We start from the raw sequence: 13,136 nt of genomic DNA on the forward strand, positions 1-13,136 counted from the left end.
CCGTAAGAAGGAAGGGAATTCTGTCGTACGCTACAACATGGATGAACCTTGAGGATATTGTGTTAGGTGAAATAGGCCAGTCACAAAGAGATAAATGCTGTATGATTCCACTTATGTAAGTATTTACAAGTAGTTAAGTTCCTAGAAACAATGATGGGTGCCAAGGGTTGGGGCAAGGGGAGAATGGGGAGTTGTGGTATAAAGAACACAGACTTTTCAGTTTTGCATGATGAGAAAGTTCTAGAGATCTGTAGTACAACCATGAGAATACACTTAATACCACATAATTGTGCACTTAAAAATGATAAAGTGGACAAATCTTCTATTTGTTTTTTGACCACGGTTAAAATTAAGAAAAAGCATCAAAAAACACACCTCAGCTTGGTAAATCTGGCAGACCTGCTGTGAGCTGATCTGTTACAGCACTTCAAAAGCATACTGCCTTCTCCATTGTGACCTGGGAAGGGCTACAATGTCATGAGGACCAACTGCCACTTACTTATCTCTCAGGTCTGAGATGATAAGCATGTTTGTGAACCGCAAGCCTCCATACTGTAGGGATGTCAGTTCTCTCCAAACTTTATCTAGCACTTAAAGGTAACCCCTGGAGAAGGCAATGGCACCCCACTGCAGTACTTTTGCCGGGAAAATCCCATGGACAGAGGAGCCTGTTAGGCTGCAGTCCATGGGGTCGCTAGAGTCTGACATGACTGAGTGACTTCCCTTTCACTTTTCACTTTCTTGCATTGGAGAAGGAAATGGCAACCCACTCCTGTGTTCTTGCCTGGGAATCCCAGGGACGGGGGAGCCTGGTGGGCTGCCGTCTATGGGGTCGCACAGAGTTGGACAAGACTGAAGCGACTTAGCACCAGTAGCAGTAGCAAAGGTAACCCCTATCTAAATCTTAAGTATAAGAAAGAACTTAAGTTGATCCTGAAATTTATGTGGAAATGCAAAGGGCTAAGAAACTCTTGAAGAACAATAGCAAGAGGGGAAGCCTTTTCTCTGCCTGACACGACATAATGGTAATTAACACAGTGCGGGACTGACCCAAGGACAGACAGATACATGGATGAAGCAGCAACTAAGCACAGAGACAGACGCCCTTCCTCAAGATACACAAAAATGAATTCCAGGTAGACAAAACCCAAAATGTGGAAGTCAAAACTACAAAGCCTGAAGTCTCACAAATCATGAGAATGAGGGAGACAATTCAGAAGGTTTAAACAATTACTACACAAAAGGAAATTCAAAAGGTTACCAAGAATATGAAAAGACGGTCAGCCTCAACAGTGACTACAGAAGAAAAGACAAGAGCCACGAGACTGGCTAAATATTAGGAGGTTTGACAATAACAACCATTGGTGAGAATGTGGAGCAAAAGGAACTCTTATCCATTGCTGTGGGAATAGAAATTGTCACAACCACTTTAGAAAACAGATTGGAATTATTCTAGTAAAGCTAATCTACCCATTCCTTATAATCCAGCATTCCCACTTCTAAGCACTGACTCCTAAAGAAATGCTTGCACATATACAGCCAAGATTACTGAATAAGAATTTAACAGAAGCGTTATTTGGAGAAGGCAATGGCAACCCACTCCAGTACTCTTGCCTGGAACACCCCATGGATGGAGGAGCCTGGTAGGCTGCAGTCCATGGGGTCGCTAAGAGTTGGGCACGACTTGAGTGACTTCACTTTCACTTTTCACTTTCATGCATTGGAGAAGGAAATGGCAACCCACTCTAGGATTCTTGCCCGGAGAATCCCAGGGATGGGGGAGCCTGGTGGGCTGCCGTCCATGGGGTCGCACAGAGTTGGACACGACTGAAGTGACTTAGCAGCAGCAGCAGCAGAAGCGTTATTTGTAGTAACCAGAAACCAGAAACGATGTAGATATCCATCCACAGAATTTACATATTGCAGAATAGCCCAAACCAGAAAACTACAGAGGAATAATAAAACACAACTTCATGCAAAATTATGATGAAACTAAAAATCACGCTGAGAGAGGAGGGGGAAAAATTGTGGTGCCGCTTGAATAAAACTCAAAAACATGTATCTGTTACTTTGTAGAAGTTATTTGTAGGTTCCCTAAATTTGAATATGACACACTGTAAGCAAGCAAACCAAATATAAACTCAGAAGCAATATATAAAGAAGTTTAATACATGAAGCAGAAAAAATTTTGGTTTCCGACTACATTTAATATTAATTCTTTCATAAGTTTATTGTTTGACTAAAACAGTTACAGACTGAAACAAGAGAATTCTGAATTAAGTGATCTTCTGGTGGAGGCGATTATTACTAAATTTTAAAAAGTACCAGATACATGCAATTTAAAAAACTAAGAAGTAGGTGTTTATCTTTTTTTAAAAGTTAAAAAATCACCCATAGATATCTATGAATACATGGGTACATTTTCTAAATTTTCATCTTTCTCCTTTGGTTCCCTCATTGCCCTCCTCTCATCCCACGGTCCTGTCCTAAAGGTGCCACCAGTCTCATCTCCTCTCCCTCAGCAACCTAGTTTCTTCCTTACATCCCTAATTCAGCTCTCAGGAAAAGTTCAAGCATATTTTAGAGTCTGGTATCTACAGTGTTTATGTAATAAGCCTCATCTCTAAGACTGAGAAGAAATGCACCATCAATTTCAAGTCCCAGAGAGAAGACTGGAAACTTGGAGCTTTGGAATCTCTCCAAGCATAACTTTCATATGCTAACACAGTCAGGGGACCAGTCAACTCACTATTCTCTTCAAAGCTTGCTATCTTACTTCAGCAATACTGTGTGGGTATCCAAGCTTCTCTTTGGCTACATTTGAAATGACTTTTCAGGATGCTTTGCTAATCCAGGTCTTCTCTACAAGTGTTTTTAAGATCTTCAAGAGAAGGAAAAAAGAAAAGCCTAAAGGCAACTCATTTTTAAGTATACTTCATATTCCAAAGCTGCTGACATCAAAGAATCAGCAATTGTATTTGAAACTGTGATTAAACAAGTTAAATTTGAATCATTACATAATAAAACAGAAAACCTAAAAGGAAAATGTTTAATTTACCATAATGATTGTGGTAAGCCCATCATATATTCAGTACTGGTATAACATACACAAAGAGAATATTCTGCCAAACAGTTTATTAACAGCACATACAACACATTAACATTGCTTTGTTTAATTCAGCGACCTCGCAGACAAACCAAAATCCCCCACCCCAGTTAATCTCCCTCCTGGTATCTCCACAATGATAAAAATTAGAGTGGGTGGGTGAAGCTGCAAAAGTAAGGGCTCCAAAAAGTATAGGCAGTCATGACACCCCCATGTGAGTTCAGAAAACCCACGGTTTGTGGCTGTTGAATATACTTAGTAGTCTGAGGGCCCAGAGTTTTCTACCCAGGCTCCTAAACTCTAGTTTTAAGCAAATATGCATTAGTTCAATCAAGAAAGCGATTTAGATAATTTCAGCATCCCCTAACAGACCACAAAATGAACAAAGACAGCATTTTCTGCTAACTATTCAGCAGTACTGACTTGGGGCAAGTACTCATTTGTAAAACTAGATAAACCCAGAAAGAATTTATCACATAGTGGAGAAGGACAGATGTCAAGTCAATGCTATCCATTTTCTTTTCCATATAAAGTTTTACTTCCAGCATACAGGAAGGTATTTAGAGAAAAACATAAATTTTGTTCTAGTTACTGGACAGATGTATCTGTCTTTCATGGTTAAACTGAAAAGCCATGGATATAAGAGTTTAGAACCTAGTACAGGGAGGGCCTGGCACATAGGAAGGTAATAAATACTTCTTTGACTGAAAAATGAAATGGGACTTTTCATCTTTATTAAAAAAAAAAAATTCATGAATGACAATAAAGTAGCTTCTCCTGTTAGGATAAAAAAAACCCTTCAAATGTAGCTTCCAGAATCCTAATATAATATTACTGACACAAAGAAATGATATCCTAGAAAGAAGATACTGAATCAAAGATGCAATTTGTTTTACTATGGTGTGTTTAAATTATTTTAAAAAATTAGAAATACGTTTTGTATGTTTTTCCGTAAAAAGATTAAAGATTAATTTTTAAGGCAAGTGAACCGAAACAGTATATTGTTATCTATGAAGGGTGCAGATATTTAAGTTAGCCATCTAAGCTTTTTATTCTTTCTTATAAAATTGAAGCTTTTGGAATTATGGTATTTTAATATACATTCATTAAATGTAATCAAGGCTGTCTTGTTTTTTCCCCTGAAGGTAAACCTGACTAATGAAAAACACACCAAACACAGTGATTGCTGACCTCAGTTTCCAAACTCTAATCAAAATCCCCTGCAGTCTTACATCATGGTTACAGATGTCAGAGTACTACACATCTGCTATGTTATTTTACAGTTTTCAATGAGAATTTTCAGACTTAAATGTGTTCAACACTGAAAGTTAAATTCTGAAAGGATTTTGTGCTATCCTTATGGGCATTAATAAAGGACATTAACTCTTACCTTTGTGAAGATGGCCAAGGGCATGCCATACTGGTCCTCCTCCAAGCCAGAAATCAGCCCTGGTATTAGGACCACCTGGCCGGTATTAGCTTGAGGTTGAAAAGTAATCGGAGGACTATCTGAGGGCAAAGAGTCCTTTGGAAATGAGTTTGTCTGTTCTGACCCCACCTGTTCTCGTTCTTTCAAGGAGGAATCCTCTAAGACACTAGGATCCAAGGTCTCCCAGTCACTTTCTGAAGACTCTGGAGATGGGCGAGAAGGAGGTTTCAGATACTGATTGCTATCACTGGCTTCCTGTTCACTGCTATCATCTTCTACCTGGAACAAAGGTTCTTCAGTCTTGATGGCTGCATCTCCTCCATGGTTTCCCAGGATTTTCTTGACAGTTCCCAAGTTGGTATTTGAAATGTCAGAAACAGGCAGAGAAACAAATTCATCTGCAGGGGGATTGCTTTCCTGAAGCCCAGCATCTTCAGACATACTCTTTCGGGGTCTGTACTGAGAACTGTCACTGAGTCCATGTTCAATCATGCCTAAAACATACAATATTGGAGAACAGTTTGGCTTAGAAAGAGATATTAGAAGATAAGAGCTGTGTATTCTGCTTTAAGTAGTGGAACTCTTATAAAAAATTTTAATGAGCTATGCTTGCTCAAATTTTAATTGAATAGAAGAAAATCTCAGACAAAAGAGAAATCTATTGCCAAAGTGAAAATATCCTATTAAAATAGACAGTAATCCTAACCACTTTGTCCTTGAAAATTTTTATCATTCAAAGGTCCAGAATAAGTAAGAGAGTGGAAACTGCTACCCTCTTACCTGGAAAAAGAGATAACACAGTCATCAGGGCACCCACCAATTTATTCACTGGAGAAATATAAAAGAGAACCTGAAATAGAGTCAATCACAATTAAATTAGAAAATCCATGAGTCCACAATGACACTTTTAAAAAAGAAAAAAGCAAAGAAGGGAGAGAAGAAAACTCTTCTTTATGGAAGTATAACAGCTAATAAATGCAGAATTTATGACAGAATCAGAAAATCATGGTTCAAGTAAAAATTACCAGTGGATGCTGAAACTATTGTGCAAGGCTCTTGGGCAACAGGATATTCACATTAGCTTCAAATTTATCATCCCAAAGTTCACCTATTAATTGCAAAGGAAAATAACAAGTACTAATAGGAAGAAACCTGGCAATCACCACCTTAGTCAAATGGTCAAACTTCCTATCACCAATAAGAGAACAAGCAGTTATGGGCCTCCAGTTATGATGCCCCAGAAGGACACATCACTACCTATACAATATTCTTGCCAAAAAAGTTTAATCTGAAATGAGCCAAAGGAAAATAATCATACAAATCTAATATTAAAATGCAACTAATCTGGATTATTAAAAAAAAAAAAAAAAGATCCATGTCACAAAAACAGAGAAACAAAACAAGAAGTGAGGTGGTAGAACTGTTTGAGATTAAAGAGAGCTAACAATGCAATCACTACATGATCCATGGTCCCCAGGTTAAGAAAAGCAGTTTATAGCACATTATTATGATACCTGGGGAAATCTGAAAAGGCACTGTGCATTAGATATCATTTATTATCTCAATGTTAAATTTCTTGAATATGAAAATACTTTTGTTATGTAGGAATACACCGTATTCTTTTTTTAAAGGTTTTATTTATTTGTTTTTGGCTGTGCTGGGTCTTCATTGCTGCGTGGGCTTTTTCTTCAGTTGCAGAGAGCTGGATCTACTCTCCAGGTGTGGTGTGACAGCTCCTCATTGTGGTGGCGTCTCTTGTGGAGCATGGGCTCTAGGGCACACAGGCTTAGCTGTCCCACAGCATGTGGGATATTCCTGGATCAGGGATTGAACCTGTGTCTTCTACACTGGCAGGTCGATTCTTTACCACTGAGCTACCAGGGAAGCCCCAGGAATATACCTTTATTCTTAAGAAATATATCTGAAAACATTTAGGGATGAAGTATCGTGGTTCTACAAATTAGTTGAAACTTATGATGATTCAGGGGGAAGAAAGAACATATATAAAACAATGTAATGCAAAAGTGTCAAAATGCTAACAACAGATGAAGGATGTAAAGTGTCCATTATAAAATTATTCTATCAACTTTCTTGTAGGGTTTTCAGAATAAAAATTGAGGGACAGGGTTCAGCTAGACATAGAACTAAAACTAACACTAGTGATAATTAAATTAGACGAAAAAACAAGCATAGTTGCTGAGGCGAGTTTTCTTTTCTTTGTTTTAACAATTAAATCATGTAGTAGCACTAAGTCATATCTAATAAAGCATGGTGCCCACAATCACCTGTGCTCTCCTTAAACATTGATGATTTAACGAGTAGTGTGCAAATACAGAGAAACCAAGACTTGCATTAAAGGATGTCTTTACCAAGTGAATATAAAAAGGGTATACCTATGACTTGCCATGTTAAATAAAGTCTACTTGATCATAAATGCCACTGCATGTGGCTAGACTAAGTATTATTTTGCAAATTTTTTTTTCAGATATATGTAACCATGTGTGCTGTTTTGAAAAACATTTTTAAAAAATTATAAGTTGCAATAAAAATTTGAAACTTACAAGAAAGTGAAGTAGCTCAGTCATGTCCAACTCTTTGCAACCCCATGGACTGTACCCTACCAGGCTCCTCCATCCATGGGATTTTCCAGGCAAGAATACTGGAGTGGGTTGCCATTTCCTTCTCCAGGAGATCTTCCCGACCCAGGGATTGAACCCAGATCTCCTGCATTGTAGGCAGACACTTTACCTTCTGAGCTACCAGGGAAGATTTGAAATTTACAACTAAACAACAAAAAAAACAAACCTGATTAAAAATGGGTATAGGATTAGGGAAGACATTTCTCCAAGGAAGATATACAAGGGGCCAACAAAAACATGAAAAGGTCCTCACATAACTAATTACTAGGAAAATGTGAATCAAAACCAGGAGATACTACCTCATACCCATTAGGATAGCTACTATCAAAAACAAGCAAATAACAAAAGCTGGATAGAATGTGGATAAATTGGAACCCTTGTGCACTGTTGGTAGGAATGTAAAATGGTGCTGCCGCTATGGAAAATACATCAGTTCCTCAAAACATTAAAAACAGAACTACCATGTGATTCAGAGATGTCACTTCTAGGTATACACTCCAAAAAACTGAAACCAAGGCCTTGAAGACATTTACACAGACCCATGTTCACAGCAGTATTACTCATGAGAGCCAAAAGGCGGAAGCAACCCAAGTGTCCATGAATGAATGAAGGGATAAAAAAATGCTCTGTGTACATTCAATGGAATATTATTCATCCTTAAAAAGGAAGGAAATTCTGACATCTGTTGTACATGGATGAACCTTGAGGACACTGTGCTAAATGAAATAAACCAAACAGGTATGATTTCACTTGTGAGAAACCTAGAATAGTCCAGTTTATAGACACAGAAAGTAGAAGGGTGGTTGCCAGTGGTGGAAGAAGGGGTGAAAGTGGAGTTACTGTTTAGTGGGTAGAGTTTCGGTTTTTGCACAATGAAGAGAGTTCTGAGGACAGATGGTAATACCACAACAACGTGAACATACTTAATGCTATGGAACTGCACACTTAAAAATGGTTAAGGTGGTTAATTATATGTTATGTGTATTTTACAACTAAGAGCTTTTTTTAAAGGTTGAACTATTTCACCAGTACATGTTTCATTTTTTAAAAAATTTACCTTCCTGTTTGAAGAAAGAATACATATTCATTCAGAAAACCAGAATACGGAAAAGTATTTCCTTCTTAAAAAATATGCATGGTCACCAAACTGTTGCTGTCTTTCCTTCCAGTCTCGTTTCAATGAATAAATACATTTATTTATAAAATCAGAATCCTGGGCTTGATATGTAGTTGGATCACCATTTTTCACTTAACATGCTATGAAACTTCTTTACAACAATAAAACCACTCAGAATCTTTTTTGTTGTTTGGAATTATATATAAGATAAATCAAAACTTAATTCTCTCAGAGCTCTGTGCCAACTCAGATAAATTTTGGAAAATAAATCTCTTAAGAGGACAATTACTGGGCCAAATGGATAAACATTTTTATGATAATGAATTATACTGGACATTGTGAATGACTGACCCTCCAACATCCATTCCATCTCTACTGAGCACAGTAATACTGACCACAGATCCAGGGATAGCTCCTGACTAGTCTAAACCAGAGGTCGGCAAACTTTCTATAGAGGGTGAGATAGTAAGCATTTTTCATTTGTGGGCCATTTGATCTCTGTTCCAACTACTTAACTCTCCCACTGTAGTGCAAAAGCAGCCATAAACAATAAGTTGAAGAATGGCTGAAACTGTGTTCCAAGAAAACTTCATTTGCAACAATAGGTGGTGGGCCAGATTTGGTCCTGGGGCTGAAGTGTGCAGAGACCTTGGTCTAAAATCCCTTATAATTTTTTATCTAAAATCATGGCAATCCTGTCCCTTTGTACCAGAGAGTGCATCTGGAACCCAGACTTAAGCCAATCAATACAGGCATTTCTTTAGCAACAATTATTGGTTCTGGGTAGGCATATGGCCTCACAGGCCCAAATGAATTGAAGGGAAGAATTCTCATTAGATTAGGGAAAAGATATCATCTCTGCCACCAGCATATAGCTCAACTACTGTTGGCAGTAATCCCATACTACAAGGGAAATCAGGCTCAAGATAAAGCTAGCACTGTGGACTGTAGACCAAAGAGATGAAAAAAATCTAGGTAATTAATTATATTATCAAACCATTCAGTCAACATACTCTCAAGTCTGAAGCAAGCCAATACATTTTTTAAGTCAATTTAGACTGAGTTTTGGGGACTTCCCTAGTGGTCCAGGGGAAGACTCTGGACTTCTATTGCAGAGGGTGCAGGTTCCGTTCCTGGTCAGGTAACTAAGACTCCGCATGCCAACGCAACACGGCCACATACGCATACACACATAGAGTTCTCTATTACCTATATAGTTAAAACCACCTTGATAACTGAATACTATCAAACTGCCCCCAGAAAACACTGCACGAATTCACACTTCTATAGTAGTAAAAAAGAATATGCACTTTAAGCTCACTGCAATTTGATAGCCAAAAAAGTCTTAATTTATACTTTAATTTTAAGAAATGTCAATAAATGTTAAGTATTCCATCCATTCAAATCTCACCTTTTTTTCAAGAAGAATTAGTTTAAATAGGATTAGAACCTGAAGAAAGAAAAATAATATTGTATTAAAATAAGAAATCCAAGCCTATTATTCATTTGCCATTGTCCCTCTTCAAACATAACCATGTAACATTGAGTCAATAATATTAACTAATTCTAGTGCTTTAAAAATAATTGAAAATTAAGAACTTATACTGAGAAATTAAGTATCTGAGTTCTCTAAAAAATGTGAGTACCACTTAAATCACTATCAAATTGGAGGAAGTTGTGCCATTTTTTGCTTGAAATATCTGCAAGCCCCTTAAAGGAAAGGTACTATTCCCTTACTTCTGTTTGTCCAGGGCACTCACAGAGCAGACAGATACTCACTATACGTGTTAAGGGAACAATCAATGTGTATATGCCCCAGTCAAAAGACATTAAGTATAGATATTTTGCTGGAAAATGTTTTACTCTCAGGGCAACATACAAAATAGTCTACAAGATTAATTAAAACATATTTCTTTCAGATGTGGTATACACACACACACACACATACACACACAATGGACTACTACTCAGGCATAAGAAACAATGCCATTTGGAGCAATACAGATGGACCTGGAGATTATCATACTAAATGAAGTAAGTCAGAGGGAGAAAGACAAATGCCATATGATATCACTTACATGCGGAATCTAAAATCCAATGTAAATAAACTTCTCCATGAAATAGACGCACAGGCTTACAGAAAGATTTGTGGTTGCCAAGTGTGTGGCGGGGGTGGTGGGAGAGGAGTGAATTGGGAGTTTGAGATTGGTGGATGCAAACCAGTACGTATAGAATGGATAAACAACAAGGTCCTGCCGTACAGCACAGGGAACTATTCTCAACATCCTGTAATTAACCATAGTGAAGAGGAATAAAATAAAACATGTTTCTTTCCACTCTAATTTCATAATATCCAAAATATCAACTACTGTAGAAAAAAGTATCTTATCCTGCACTGAAATAAACAGACACTGTGTACTTTTAGAAATTTCTATTATATAAGCACTATCAACACTTTCAACTTTCTATCATTATGACAGCTGTCTCAGAAAAATTAAAACATGGTTATGCCATAATCTGCATTAGACCATGCAGCTCATGGAACGTTCCTAGGTAAATGAACATAATTTTAGTACATCATAAATTTAAATAAGGTATCATACCTTGTGTCGAAAATGAAGCACAAGATCCCGAGGAGATAAACCTATAATGTTAAAAAAAGAAAAGAAAAGTTAATCTGTGACTACAACCTACTGTTTTTGTCAAAGGAAGTTTTAATCTCCTCAAAAACGTTAGGTAAAAGTAGGACTATGCAAAATTTAAATATTTATGTAATATCTGATCATGTACACACACAAACAGAACTTCAACACTGTCGGACAGAATGTCCTGAAATAATGGAAATATTCTAAATCTACATTGTCCAATAGAGTAGACATAAGTGGCCACTGAGTACTTGAAATACAGCAACTGGCAAACTGATTTTTAAACTTTATTTAATTTCTATTAATTCTAATCTAAATGCAAACAGTTAACTTGTGGCTAGAGGCTCATGTTGTGGCCGAGCAACTCTCACGCCTTCTCCCCATTCTAAAGCCATCTTACAAATTACACAAGTTTAGAAATCATGAAGCTTGTACTTCACAGTGGCAGTCAATCATTTAAACAAGGCTTTTGGGCACTATACCCCATAGGTATTATTTCTGAATCACAGTCTTCTCTGATCACCTGCCATAAGACAAGATAAATTAATTCAGAGAAAAATAGGAGTTTTATAGTTCACATTACACATAGGACTGCAAAAGTGAACCTCGCACAGTTTGGCTACTTTATGCTAAAATTTGAAGTGAGTAAGCATAAATCACTGTGCGATCAAGACTTTTTAAAAAATAATTATGAAAAGGACTTGAGTGCCCGACACACCAATCGATGCTCTTGGTTGTGAAAATGGCATAAAACCCCCAACTTGAAAAATCTTAGAATAGAAAGACACTAATAAGCTCATCTCTCTCTCCCTTGCTCTCCTTGCGTCATGACAAGGAACTGACCTGATCAGCATTAACGTAAGGAAAAGAAAAGATTTCCATCATTATTCTGAAAAGCTGACATAGGCTTTATACAATAATACTTCTAAATTTTGGTTGCAAAATTTAGATACCATATAGAAATGTAACTCTGATCATGAAGTTTTACATGCAACCAACGTGCCAAACAAAAAGAAAAGAGGGTATTTCTTCTGACTTGTAGAAAAAGCGACTTACCAAGATATACCTGGGATCCTTCTAACGAAGTTCCTCCCAGGGAACTATTCATATGTTCATAGAGCTCCTATAAAATAAGATTTAGTTTAGAACACTTTACCATCAGTTTAGACACTGAATCAGAAATAGGATGACCAGGGGAAAACTGGTTGTTTGAAGCAGTTTTATCTCTCTGAAACTGCCAGTTTCCAGCACTCCTTCTTTCTGTACCTCTATATTTTAGAGATTGATCCATTCCCATGAGGGTATGGATTCCTAGGATAAATTCCCTCTACACCCTTGCTAAATAACTCTCTCTCACTAGAATCCAGGGGAGATCCATGCTGTATATGTAATAATGGCAGCCTTGACAAAAACATTATTTTTCAGTAAAATAGTCATGTAGTTTTTCTGTGCTTTTTGATATGGGAGTTAGGATCCAGAAGCCTGATATATAAACATACTGTGCAGGGTATTAATGAGATAACAAAGGTAGAGAAGCAATGCCATAGCAAAATGGCTATTATCCATTAACAGAAATATTTGTTATAATCAACTGTAGTCATCATTTCCAGTAAAAGATAGTTTTGTTAAATTTACTAAGTAGAAATTGTACATTTTGGGCAGATCTTTGGCCCTTCAATGTTATTTTCAAAGAAGAATGTCTTTCTTAAGTTAATAAATCATCTCTCACAATATTAAAGATCTACTTGATTCATGAATCTGTCTTCAGACACATCCATGGAGGATAAAAAGTTACCTTTAGAATGGAAATTTGGGAAAAATCCTTCTCTTCAAAATATGCATGTGTAATGAGTTGAAGTTTTGCTTGGAGTAAGCCATAGAGAGGCTTAAAGAAAAAGAGATTACCATTAGTTTGATAATAGTAAAAACAAAACAAACACCCCACAACTTTTTAACTTGAAAAGACCAGAAAGGAAAAAGTTACTGACAACTTTAGTATCTTATTATTCACAGTTGAGTGTTGTTAAGTCATGTGTTCTAGTTCCTGGGGTGCAGGTACAAAGTAACCACCACTCAGAGCACTGGGTTGAGGGTGTGGGCACAGACCTCCTGCGTGTTGCTCTGGTCACTCAGTCACATAACTCTGGTCACTTAACCTCTCCACATCTGCTGCCTAATGTAAACACGTGTATATGGAAGG

At 37.2% G+C, this 13,136-nt stretch overlaps 1 protein-coding gene across 2 annotated transcripts in view; it reads right to left on the reverse strand.

Annotated features, from left to right (window-relative positions):
* Positions 1-13,136, reverse strand: part of AVL9 (AVL9 cell migration associated) — a 55,560-nt gene that overhangs the window by 16,931 nt on the left and 25,493 nt on the right. For both annotated transcript variants that reach the window (XM_042249213.1, XM_004007917.5), the window contains exons 5-10: positions 12,732-12,821; positions 11,993-12,059; positions 10,895-10,935; positions 9,703-9,741; positions 5,316-5,385; positions 4,497-5,029 (exon numbers count right to left, since the gene is read on the reverse strand). In XM_042249213.1, coding sequence (XP_042105147.1) covers positions 4,497-5,029; positions 5,316-5,385; positions 9,703-9,741; positions 10,895-10,935; positions 11,993-12,059; positions 12,732-12,821 — 840 coding nt within the window. The remainder of the gene's footprint in view (positions 1-4,496; positions 5,030-5,315; positions 5,386-9,702; positions 9,742-10,894; positions 10,936-11,992; positions 12,060-12,731; positions 12,822-13,136) is intronic.

Source organism: Ovis aries, chromosome 4 (assembly GCF_016772045.2).
Source record: "Ovis aries strain OAR_USU_Benz2616 breed Rambouillet chromosome 4, ARS-UI_Ramb_v3.0, whole genome shotgun sequence".
Classification (NCBI taxonomy): Eukaryota; Metazoa; Chordata; class Mammalia; order Artiodactyla; family Bovidae; genus Ovis; species Ovis aries.